This window comes from Pangasianodon hypophthalmus, chromosome 16 (genome assembly GCF_027358585.1).
Source record: "Pangasianodon hypophthalmus isolate fPanHyp1 chromosome 16, fPanHyp1.pri, whole genome shotgun sequence".
Classification (NCBI taxonomy): Eukaryota; Metazoa; Chordata; class Actinopteri; order Siluriformes; family Pangasiidae; genus Pangasianodon; species Pangasianodon hypophthalmus.
The window spans coordinates 9,749,599-9,763,046 of NC_069725.1; the positions used below are offsets into that span (position 1 = coordinate 9,749,599).

The 13,448-nt window shown below is 38.9% G+C and overlaps 1 protein-coding gene across 3 annotated transcripts in view; it reads left to right on the plus strand.

Annotated features, from left to right (window-relative positions):
* Positions 1-451: 451 nt before the first annotated feature.
* Positions 452-13,448, plus strand: part of phc2a (polyhomeotic homolog 2a (Drosophila)) — a 46,369-nt gene continuing 33,372 nt past the window's right edge. For all 3 annotated transcript variants that reach the window (XM_026921022.3, XM_026921023.3, XM_026921024.3), the window contains exon 1: positions 452-626. In XM_026921022.3, the coding sequence (XP_026776823.3) occupies positions 452-626 (175 nt within the window). The remainder of the gene's footprint in view (positions 627-13,448) is intronic.

Here is a 13,448-nt window from a genome sequence, read left to right on the forward strand (position 1 = left end):
CTAGGAGTGAATGAGTGTGAGATTGTGTGTGTGTGTGTGTGTGTGTATGTGTGCGTGATGTCCGGCAATGGACTGCCATCCCATCCCATCCAGGGTGTTCCCGGGATACACTCCGGATCTGGGTCATAATAAAGCCGTTGTTGAAAAAGAATAAATAAGTCTGAAGTTTTATAAGTTCAAAGTGTTAAACATTATAGAAATAAAGCTTTGATTTATTAGGTCCTTATGTACTGCTTCTAACAAACTATTAAGATGAGAATAATCTTGCTGTTGTTGAATGTGAATGGGAAATACAATGTTCCTTATGTAACAACAACACCTCAGATGTCTTACAGTTCTGTCACAGCTATTCTACTGGAGAAGAGAACAAGAGAGGAGAGAGGGAGGGTGGGAGCAGTGCAGGGAGGTCCAGAGTGACATGCTGCCCTGTGATTGGAGAGAAAACAGTCACATGCTTGCTTTTGGAATGCTAATTCATGCTGAATTTTTTTCCCTCCTCCTGAGCTCCTCCTCACTGCCTGGTGTAGTCTGTCCTGCCGGACAGAGCCGCACTCAGAAATGGTGTAGGATATCAGGGAAGGAACGAGACACTGAAGCAAGGGAAGAGGACAAGGTCTATGTGGAAGGTATGGACATGGAGATTTGTTGCTTTCTGCACTTTGCATGCTGCCTTTATATGCTTATACATGCTGCTAGGTTGGAAATCCTCCTACTTCTTACCTCTGGCTGTATATATGTGGGTGTGTATGTATGTGTGTGTGAGTGAGTGAGAGAGAGAGAGAGAGAGAGAGAGGGAGAGATTGTACATACAGTATCAGTGTTTGCATGTATAAGAGAAAATGTCTTTCTGTGCATGTGTTTTCTTATTAAACATGACTGTTTGTTCAGTTGGATTCCACCACATACTCTACTGCTGTGTGTTGAATTTCTGCTCTGCAATGGACAAACGGTTACTAGATGGACTGAGTGATCTGGCTGGGTTTCAAAGTGCACAAATATTTCCCTCAAAGGCAGTTTGCAGGGCTCAGAGTTTCTTTCAATGAATATACCTGAGACAACCAGTGACACAGGAAAGCAGTTTTTTTTAGATGTCCATTTCCCTATCGAACTGTTGCGAAGTTTTTTCTTTTTTGTTCACTTAAGAAATTGTACCATTAAAAACCTTTCTAGACCCCACTTAATCCCCAAGAGGAGACGGCGCATTGAACACCGGAAGAGTGTTCCACTATTGACCTGTGGGGTGCTGATATGACGTGTTTAACCACACTGCATCTCAAATAACATGACCATCTGCACCCTCTCCACACACTTTGGTCTTACCCCCTGCTTTGTAAACAAAATCCCAGACCTGAGCCATGCTCGCCTTGCACTTGTGTACATTCTCTCGTCCGTCTGCATCATCTTATAAACTAGCCCTTGATGTTTAGGATTTTTCCACTGTACTATGAGCTGCAGTGAGTGATATTTGTATTCCCAGCAAACCCAAACCTGTTTGCACTCTTACTTTGCATAAGGTTTATATTCAAATATGTAAAATTAGTCACCTGTGCATCAGTGCAAACCAGGGTTGAAGGACATGATCTATTTTAAATCTTTACATCTTTACAATCCACTGTCATAGCAAGCTCTAGAGGAAATACATGCGCCTTTTATAGTGTTGATTCACACCTAAAGCACAGGAAAGAAGAAGTGAAGTCCTACAGTTCTAGTGGTGGAAGTTTGTCTAATACCAATTTTAATATCTATGACGCTGAAGGATTTAGTTACAACCAGGGTGGCCGGGTTTGCGTGACAAAAACAGCTCAATGGCTATTTAAAACTAGCCCAGTAAAAGATTTGCCCCTTTCCAACCCTTTACCCTGCTTTTAAATTACAGCAACAATTATTATGTCAAATATATTGTAATATATAAATGTAGGGTAACGATTTACATTAAACTTCTCTTAATTAACATTATTTACTTCATTAGTTCACATTAACAAAATATGGACTTCAGTATTAATAAACTGTAAGTAATGTAACGAAAGGCAAAGGAACAAAGCAAATGAACACGTATGAATTGACATTTGTTTGAATGTTAATGAAATAAAAATAATTCCACATTAACTGGCAAAAAAAATTACATTACAGCATGTTCCTGAATGGTGATAACTTACTGAATTGATGAATTGCTAAAACATGTTTATTAAGGTACTGGCTCATATTGATCATTGTGGGCTTCATTTACATCATTGATGGTATGAACATTTGTTAATGGAAGTGTTGATTTTTTTGGCTTATTTGGTTTATCATTTAAAAAAAGCATTGATTAATATGTGTTAGTTTGTTACGGTAATTATGGTGTATTAGTGCTGATGGTTGTGGTTTGTTCATGTTAAGTAGTGTGTTGAATAATGTCTGTTAAGGGAGCCTTAATGTAAAGTGCAATATTTTGAACAAAGTAATATTAATACATGCTGATTACCCTGAATAATTCTTTCTCCAAGGCCCTAAAATGGCCTCATATTACTCCATATATTGTCATAAATAAATAACGAGTAGCTGTTAGAGAGAGTAGTGCAATTCATTTATATACAGCACATGTGGAGAATTTTGGAGTGTTTCCATGGCAATGTGTGTTTGAGATGATCTTGGGGTCAGTTTGGTATAACATTTGGATTTAATATTCATATGGGTTTTAAAGTTGTAATATAAGCATAATTCATCTAATGTATGTACGCACTGCTAAACCTTCCACCTGTGAACCAAAAAAGTTCAAGAATATCCCGGTTCCATGTGAAAACTGGACCTGCCTGTAATATTTAGATACTGCTGATGGCCTTGTTTATATTTGCGTAAAACAAGTAAAATAAAATGATTGGAAAGACTGATTTTTACACCAAACTAGCTACTCGTTACTAAGTCTGTGCTATAAATGTACTTACAATACCTGTGATAGTGTGTGAATAGTGTTTAGCAAAGCAATTTACATTTACACTTACACTTTGTGGGGCGGCAAGTCACCTGCCTGCACTCATGCCTAAATTCTTTCATTCATTCATCTTCAGTAAGCGCTATCCTGGACAGGGTCATAGTGGATCTGGGGCCAATCTCTGGAGCACTGGGTGTAAGGTTGGAATACACCCTCAGTGGGATGACAGTCCATCATAGGGCACCATGCACACACATTCACACAGTATAGAGTTCACACAATACAGAGTAGCCAAACCACCTAGCATATTTTGAGAGATGGGAGGAAACCAGAGAACCCAGAGGGCAATGTGAAACTCAACATAGACGGTAACCTGAGCTCAGAACTGAACTAGGGTCTCTGGAGCTATAAAGCTTCATTGCTACTTGCTGCACCGTGCTGCCCTGTCATGTCATCACCTTGATTTAAATCATTCAGCTCCTTTGTACGCATTCAGTATATAGTGTACATATGTCATGTACATTAATATAGTATTCAACTATTTGCTTCTATATACATATTAAGTATATAGTGTACATATGTCATGTACATTAATATAATATTCAATTATTAAAACTACAGCAAGATGTGTATGATATGTGCTTTTTGAACTTCCCATTCCAGAGTTAGTCCCCCTTTGCTCTTATAATAACCTCCAATCATCTGGGATGGCTTTCTGCTAGATTTTGGAGAGTGGCTGTCAGGATTTGCCCATTAATCCACAAGAGCATTAGTGAGGTCAGGCACTGATGTTGTGCAAGAAGGCTTGGGGTATAGTTGGCGTTCCAGTTCATCCCACTGGTGTTCAGTGGGGTTGAGGTCAGGGATCTGTGCAGAACACTAGAGTTCTTCCACTCCAACCACATACAGAATGTGAGTGATGGTCAGGTGTCCACAAAATTTTGGCCAAATTTGGGAACCTAGTTTTATGATTTATTTTGAGTTTCTAAACATGCTGAGAAGCTGTAAGCTCTGGACTGCAAAATGTGTATTTTTTGTTTTATTTAAATCATAGAGAACATGTTGATGTGTTTAAAAAGGACGTTTGGTTACTCCAGAATCTCTAAGCACAAAATCTTGAGCTCTGCACTTGTGATGACATTCTCCTGATCTTCTCCCTGACATGACCCAGCCACGAGGACGAACTCAGTGCAGCTTACTGTATCACTCATTCTCTCATTATACCTGTCCAAATGAGTCATTTGTCATCAGGTAGTATATTTGCTGAGCTCTCTTCAGCGCATCTTCTCTTTTCCAGAAACCTCACATTTGACCCCAAAGGAATGTTCTCAGGGCTGTTTTATGTGTGTGAGTCTTACAAGCACGTACATGTTGCACCCAATTATTCTCTTAACCATTCAAAAAAGTTTTGACAAGCTAAATCAGGAGTTATTACATTACAGTGTACATGCACAAGTACATGTGTAAGTTATTTTAAAGTGAGTGCAGACATCTCTTTCTTTTTGTCAGTATCTCAAATGTTGACAGACAACCAATAATGTTCATTTAGGAGATTCAGAAATTTGGACACTAATGATTTCTGACCCATATTCTTACCTGTGTTAGAAATATTAGGTTCATTGCTACACAAGTACACAATCATACTTAAGGCATGTTTGAAAATTCCCCAATTCAACTTGAGCTCAGATTACTGTCTGTGAGTCTCACGTTTTATCCATATGTCCATGTGGGTTTCCCTCAGGGTTCTCTGGTTTCTTCCTACTTCCCAAAAACATGCAGTTAGGTGGATTGGCTAGATTTAATTGCCAATAGGTATGAAGGAGTGTGTGCATGGTGTCCTGTGATGGATTGGCGTCCCATCCAGGGTGTATTCCTGCCACACACCCAGTGTTCTTGGGATAGACTCTGGGTGCAGGATAAAGCAGTTACTGAAAATGAATAAATGAATGAATGTTACTGACAGTTTTAAAAGGCAAGGATGCAAAAATTTCAATTTTCATTATCCATTTTTCATATAATGCTGACAAAAAAAGCTCTTACAAATGTCATGGTTTGCAAGTAGGTAAAGCAAAATGTCATAATATCATAATAGGCATCAAGACAATCTGAGTCATATGGACAACATAGATGTACAACCTGTGTCCTATCCTCGATTTCATTTTCATGGCACAAAACGCATCAGTGGATCAGACTAGGCCGATTTTATTGCACTGTATGCGGACAGCCACATTAAATTTTCATAACTTGAAAATCACTGCAGCATAAAGATCATCATTAAACATTAGAGCAAGCATCTCATTGAGCATTCTTTCTCCAGGTAAAATGATACTTTTGGGAAATGGGTGCCATATCTGAAACACCCTTTGCTGCAAATATTGCACAATTTATTCTAAAAATGATTTAGTTTAAGTCCAAGCTGTGCTACATTTAAGAGATTCCACTTTATAGAGCTCAGTGTTGTCCAGAATCTTGTCTCGCTGTTCAGCAGTGACTCTACTTTGTCATGATTGATGGATGTGACTGCATACAAAGTTTGTCAACTCCTCGGTCCTGTGCTTGTTTAGAGGTTCCTGTCACTTCATGCCTGAGTGGTCTGAAACAGGTGGCTGTTTGACCTGAGATGAGAGTTTGCTCAGGTGTTCGGCTGCCTGTGTAACCGTCTCTGTTTGGCAAACTGCACAGGAGTCACCATTTGTTTGGACAGAAATGCGTCCACCAAATGTCCATCACTGTTGCTATGGTCGTGATGCTCGTCACGAACCTGTTTTACCTAATAAGCTTTATTTTAACATATATGCTGTTTCTTCAGACTGCTCTCTGAAGAAATCATGGTATCATTAATTAGCTCTTTACACCTGTGCCCTCTAAACACTTTCCCAGCCGTAAGTCACGGCCTGGCAGGCTTTGAGGCCCTTTGTGAGAGGTGCTTCCCCCGAGGCGCGTGTGGCTCTGATTTCTCTCCCAGTCAAGCTGAAGCTTTACGACTGCCTGAGTGTTTCAGAGAGAGAGAGAGAGAGAGAGAGAGAGAGAGAGAGAGAGAGAGAGAGAAGGGAGAGAGAGAGAGAGATGTGTGGCAGGGTGGCCCATGCTGATTTCAGTACACATGGCCAGTGCTGGTACAAAGGCAGCTGTGCACAGTTCACAGAGTTTGTTTCTTTCTAGTCAACTGATGGAGTCTAATACAGTGTACAGGGTTTCATTTAGAGACAGCATGCTGGTGTCTTCAGCTTTTGCATGTATCATATCTGATAACGCTGGCAGCAAGCTATAAGGCATTTCCTATTCAAATGAGCTGCTACAGTATATACCAAATGAATGCTGCTTTACTGACCTCAGCTAGAACAGTTTATTGGTGTAGTTTGTTTTCCCCAAATGTAATACACCACAGTTGATTGTATTTTAATTGTGATGACAATGTTTAGTAAATTAAACATAATCAACTGCAAAAGTGATGGGCAAATTGGCCAACATTAGTTATTAACTTGGGCATATTAAAATCATAAGGTCAAATTTAATATTTTAACAGTCAGTTTGGTTGCAAGCTTTGATTTTTTTTTTTATTTGTATATTTATTTAGATTTTTACCAGGTTTAGATTTTAGCATTTAAAAGCTCCACTCCATGTGACTCTGGGTGTTAGTGTTACTCAAATATTTACATGTTCAAATGAATATAGGCATGTTTTATGTTGCTTTTATTTAAAATGATAAGTAAGGAATAAACCACAATGGGGCATGTGGTTATAGAAAATAATCAATGAAGGGGCGGATTGATGCAAGTTACCACCCCGAAATTGTTTCTTTTCCTATAACAGCACATCCTTAAGTGTTTTTTTTTTTCATCTTACACCACAACAATTTTCCAACAATTACAATTTTTTTTTTTTATTAAAGGATGACGGGTCATACTTTTTATCAGTTACATTTAACGCTATGGAACATTCGCAAAACAAATTAGTCGCCATTATCGGTATAGCAGCTGTAAACAGTCGCCCCTTCACTTTCTCCTGAAATTAGTAAATGCAAGAAAATGTAGCTTGTTACAAAGAAAATGCAAAACACATCCTCTGTGTTGACTTTCTTTGATGGAAAACTTAAAGATACAGCTTTATCTCTGACTGCTACAAAGTGCTGACCCTGGAGATTCCTTTAAAAATGCTAAATAAACATCTCCTAACCAAAAACTTCACCCTGTCAACAATTATGCGTTTCTTTTTCTTGATTTACAACACAATTTAACAAATTTAATCCATTTATTTTACTTAGATTATGTGGAGCATTAGCCATACAAGTCCCTGTGAATTAGATTACTATAGAAGTGATAATATATTATAAAGAGCACAATAATATAAACCTGTGATTTTCCACACAGCTGCACTACTCTCGGAGCAGCTGTTACAGAAAATTAAGAAACACCTTCTGATCAGTCAGATTGGAGAATTCAAAAGTGCCATGATTAACACTAATTTGGTCCTAAATTGGCTTAATAATCATAATAAATAACCTTAGATTTCAATATTGAGCAATCAATAATGAACACTTTATTTAAAATGCACCATTAAAATACTACAGTAATAACCAAAAGAAAACATAAGGCAAAAGAAAACCTCTGAAATGTGAACAATGATTTGAGAAGACATATAATGGGATAAAAAGATAAGGGAGCTGTTAGCTACTAGTAGTTATTGGTGTTCAGGAAAACTGAGGAAACTGAGCATGTTGTTTTGAGCTCATTTCATGCTTCAACTCCACAGGCATTTCAAAAACAATATGAAGGGAATTCATGGTTGTTTAGCACAAACAAGTGAAATTGGACTATTACTGTCCTACCTATCTCATTTTATGTTTTTTAAAACCCCAAATGATCTGGCTGTGTGGGCAAGTAATTTATATGTTAATGAGTCCATGATAAACAATTCCTGCAAATGTGCGCTTTTCCAAATTAATCTGAAATTACACCTACATGCAGTTCACGCTGCTGATGAGAGTAGTTATATAAAAAAACTCTACCTTTGATGTCTCTTCTTTTAAAAAGCGTGCATGCACAGATGGCTACTTATTCATTTTCTCCCCATCAGGCTATTTTCATGCCTATTTTATGGCTATAAGGTCACCTTGAAATGGTGCAATGAAACGAATGTTTGAATTTTGAATCAGCCACCTACGCAATTTAATTTCCTGCTGAACTCAATGCATTTATAATAGTACCTTCATAATGTTCGAGAGATATGGTCCTTCATATCCATATCGTTGGTCATGAAAAAACTCTTATGATATACACCAGACATTGACCACAAGTATGTCAACATTACGATCACAGACTCCCTCGGCTGTGTTCTTCAATCAGCGAGACCATGACAGCAGGGGCCGTATTTCAAACTGGTAGTCCCCCTGCAGACAAAGCAGGCAGGTTTATGGTGGATCTTAAGGAAATTAGGGCCACAAATCTTCGTCTGGCAGGATGCTACAAAGCAGGGAATGCACTAACGTGGAGGATGATGGAGAGCAAAAGAGAGAAATGCGGTAAGAGAGGACAAACATCTTACTTTGACTGCTGCTAACAGTAAATGGAAAACAGAGACCAGTGAATGATTTATTAGTACCATGCTTGTTCACTTTCCTTTATGGGAATAATGATGTTTCGTTATGCTTTCTAGTTACCAGCGGTTGCTAAGCTGCCATAGTTTAGGTTCGTGAGTCTAGTCCAGTTGTTATAATAAGTCTTTTAAAAAATGCACAAATTTTGTCACTTTTGCATTTGTCTCCAACATGTGGGAAAACAGTGTACCACAAAAACCATAAAAAAGGAGGAGGACTTCCTTAAGTCCCTCCAGTATGAGGTTATGGGGTCTATTTGAGAGTAATTGGGGTGTGTTATTGCGCTCCAGTTTCTGACCGACACCCTGCTGACTCTGATACACCAGCTAATGTGTGACCAGTCCTTCCTCTCTCTCTCTCTCTCTCTCTCTCTCTCTCTCCCCCTCCCTCCAACCCCTCCCTCTCCTGATTTATGACAGGTTGTCTCTGACTTACACTAAGCAGGCATGTTAAGAAGTGAACAACATGTGACAAAGGCCCTTTGGCTGTTACGGAAAACCTCATAGCTCCTATAGCTCTGAGCGATACTGCCTCCTGACCTGCAGAGTATGGTATGTTCTGCTAGTTTTACTCCAGTATTGATCTCTGGGGTATCCATAGAACCACAGCTCTATCTCTCTCACATTTCTCTTTGTTCACAATTGACAGAAGTGTCAATATTGACAGCACGTGATGCAGGTGTGATCGATCTAATATCCTGAGAGCAGGGTGTCTGAGAACCCTCTAGCTGGGCAGGAACACATGCTAGTTTCTGTCATGTCATTAGTTTTAGCCATGTGTCATTCATAGCCTTTGTCCATGGTGGGTGCTAGTCCCAGAGCCAGTGCGTGATATCTGACCTATTACATGCTTTTCCATTTCAAGAGAGTTGATTCTTTTCTGGCAAAAGCAGATTTAATTCCAGTACAGGAAATATGAACTGGTGACATCATTTACAAAATATATGAACAGCACTGAAAATTTTAACTGGATTACTGCTGAAAAAATAGCAAAGTTAGATACTGACACAAAGAAAAATCAATGGTTTGAAGAAGAAACAATCTTTTTATTGGTAATCACACAATAAAAATAGGAGAGGAGCTATCAATTCAAAGGACAAAGAAAAGTTATCAATTCAAAGGACACTTGATGAACGGTTTTTCCCTAATAGTTTAAGTGTGAAAATTGTGCCATTTTGGCTATACCAGTTGTCAGTGTCTTTTTGTTGTGTATAGACAATGAAGGATTTTACTTGGATGGTAAAACTTGTCAAATTCTTCTGGTACTTATTAATTGTATGACGCTTGGCACTTAAATTGGTGAGGACAAGCTTCCATTCACAAAAAGGTCCACTGATTTCCTCACTGGGGTATCAGAGATGTGGAACTTATTAACAGTGTGTTCAGGCACACTGTGTAAAGCAGAGTTTGATATAATACACATATAGCATTCACTGGGAGACCATTTGGAGAACCAGGTAGATGCTGAGACCCAGGATGGTGGCCAGATATTAGTCAGTAATAATATCTATGTTTCTGCAGTTGTCCTGTTAGCTGGTTAACAGGCAGAGTGCAGCTTTAGCCTGTCCAGGCAGGCACAGATTGGATGTCTCATCCATCTGGTGTCAGTCCACCCTGAGGAAACCCTGTCTGTTTGATGTGGTCTTGGCTAATTACCCATCTCTGTTGTAACCCCTCTTTGGCCCTCTAGCTTGACACACTACCAGCAAGTTGCAGTGTGACAAACACATAACACATATGCTAACTCCCTATGCAGAAATCATCATTGTCAGTGACATCAGGTTTGATTCAGTGATTCTGGTTGTAAACAACTGGAATAGGTGAGTGGCAGTTCTTTTCCAGTGTCTTTTTGTGCAGGACAAAGACATAATTCAGTTGCCATAAATGTCTGTGGTGGACCATTAACTAATGCTGGCTAGAGGGCAAATTGACTGGAATAATGTGCAGTCTGCAGTGCCAGCCAGCCAAAAATAATGAAGAGAAAGAGTGAAAGAAAGATGGAGAGGAGATGCATGTCTCTTTTAAGAAATTTTCCATGTTTAATTGCTTTAATAAATTGACACTAATTAAATCTGATGACCTGATGGTCTCAATTTAGAGATGAGAGAGAGAAAGCCTGTCTCTTTACCTTACTTCAGCCCTGTATTACTCTTCATTACTCTTTGCTCTGTGTCCATAGACCGTAAACTCAAATAAGCCAACTGGATATAAAAGCAGCTTTTAAAGTTTTTATATGTCTGAGGTCATGGGACTTGGGGATTTTGGAAGGATCTGGACATGTCCTAGCAGGTGTACAGTCTCATATGAGAAGACATTCATTCCCGTTTGGCTCGTTTGGAGTGCTGATGTTGGTCTAGCTGGTACATTAGTGGATAAAAGAAAAGGGGCTCTTGGTCTGGTGTACCCACCCACCAACTGTAGTTTTCTTTGATAATCGGCTCCACCTCAACTTCCCTCATTTCAGCACCCATGCTGGTTTTTGAAGTGCATTTACATAATGATTACACAGGGTCTTAGTCTTCTGTAATGGGAGGAGTTGGGGATCAGAAGAGAATGAGGGAGTGGATTTTACTCCACACAACTGATCTGCCATGAGGAGTGAGTGGATGTAAGAAAGGCTGTCTGGCTACTGAGACAGTTACGCTCTACTCATGTGTGTCACTGTTAGTGGAAATTAATACAATTTTAACCTCCCTAGAAATAAAACGATTTTGAGTTTGTCTTTATTGCTGTATTACATTGTACTTCATCAATTACACCATATTTTATTCCTCTACAACAAAGTCTCCTTGTTGGCTATGCAAAGAAACTCCTACCAACGCATACAATAAAACTTTGAAATGAATCTGAATGTCTGTTATGTATGACTGATTCTCAGTGGAGCAATCATCTTCTTTGCTGCATGCTCCTTTGTAAAGAACATTTCAATGCCAAATGCATACCAAAGCAGTGTAACAAAGTATGCACTACTGCCTTTCAGACAAGACTGAGTCACGAATCCTGTTGACTCAAGCGTCTTCTGAGAAGTCTTGACAAATCAAGGCAAAGAAATGGTCCTGTTTGCACCTGTCAGAGTTCACTTTTGATCAGGACCTTCGGGGTGATAGTGAAGGCTGTATATACATCATAAAGCAGCCCAAATGCGATCACAGTTGTTGCTACTCCATCAAAAGCCTCTTTAGTGTACATGCAACCTTCAGTGTTGGTGAGCTAGATGATTGCGCCGAAGAGCGGAAGTCAACATGGTAGAAATAGTAGAAGTAAAAATTTGTAGGAATTCAGTTTGAGTGAAAGGTTGCAAGGGTTACAAAGGTTTTGAGGATATACTGTAAAAATTGCTGGAAGGTTGCAGTATTTATTTTCCAGTAATTTTTTTTTATTTTACAGGATTGCACTGTAAATGATTGGGCAGTGCATTGACTTACAGTAAAATACCACCCAATAACCACAATAACCCAATGCTTATTGGGATATCTAATGGCTAAGGCTAAGTTTAAGGCTTTGAGCTACAGATAAGAAGGTTATGAGTTTAAATCCCAACCTGGTGTGGTTGGATCCTTGAGCAAGACCCTTACACTGCTCAGTTGTATCCTGCCTCAGTGTAGGGTTAGGGGTGGGGTTAGGAGTCGTACATTTTGTTGCAACTTCATTTGGCGAGTCGTCTGTGCTGAATCCAGAGCCAAGTAGGAGCTACATTACTAATGTTTATGTTACTGTGAACAAAACCTTCAGAATGTAGTTACATATTCAGAATAAACAGCTAAAAGCAATCTATCATCTTTCACATAATTGTTACACATAACTGTAACAATTCATTCCATATGCCCTACAAGTGGTTAAGTGCATTATGGGTATTTTGGACTTTCTATAATTTTAGAAAAAATCTAAATCTAGAGCTATATATAGTTTTTTTTGGTATTACTCTCTGGGAACCCTTAATGGCTCTATGTAGAACTCAACAACAGAGATATTATTTCAGAGAGGTGTCCAAGTAGAACCACTTTAGGAAACAAAGAACCATTAACTATACAAAAAAACCCTTGAGGAACACTTTATTTTCTGATAGTGTAACAAACACCATTGCCATCACTCGTTCAAATCGTATGAAATTTGCATCATTTTGGTTTCTTGACCTAGCACCTGTATTGCACCTGTATTTGAACAATTTAATTCAGCTTGGATTTGGCTTGGATACAAACACTTCTATAGAACTATGTTAATTGATTATGATTTAAGCAACCCAAGGCATGTATTTGTCACATTATGATACAAGAGAAAAGCACCAGAACAAGGTGTGGGTGGAAATCACAAGCTGCCATTATTAAAGTTTAGAACTCAAAAACAAGCAGCCAATAAATATTTTCATCTTAGACATAATGTGTTCTGTAGGTTAAAAAGTTCATGAATTAAAAAACTCCATAGCTCCATGGATTTTATGTGTACACATTGAGTAAATGGATTACATCCATGAAATAAATCTGTACTGAGGAGGTCAGTTGAATTTATTTTAGAGTTAAAGGGCCCCTGACTGCAAAAAGTTTGAGAACCCCTGGTTTAAATGAAACTGCTTGTTTGCTGTCTATCACCCCTTTCACTGTGTGAGTTTCGTGATTCAGAGGTGGTAGAGACCTGTGATTCATGCAGCTCAAGTTTCCTTCTAGTGACAGCAGAACATCTGATTTGCTGGTAACCTGAGTCTGGGTTCTCTCATCTCAGGTGTCAGCCTGGAGAGTAGGGGTTAGCACTCTCACAGTCAAAGCATTAACACACTTGCTGTGTTTTATGGCAGGAAAACAGCTCCTTTGAGCCTAAACAGCCAGATGGCAGAAAAGAAACCATACTTGTACTTAAATCAGGCAGACTCAAGTGCAGATCTGGAGACACAGAGTCCACAACCACTTAACTGATAATAAATTATTGTTGCTTGATCAGAAGTGTAGTC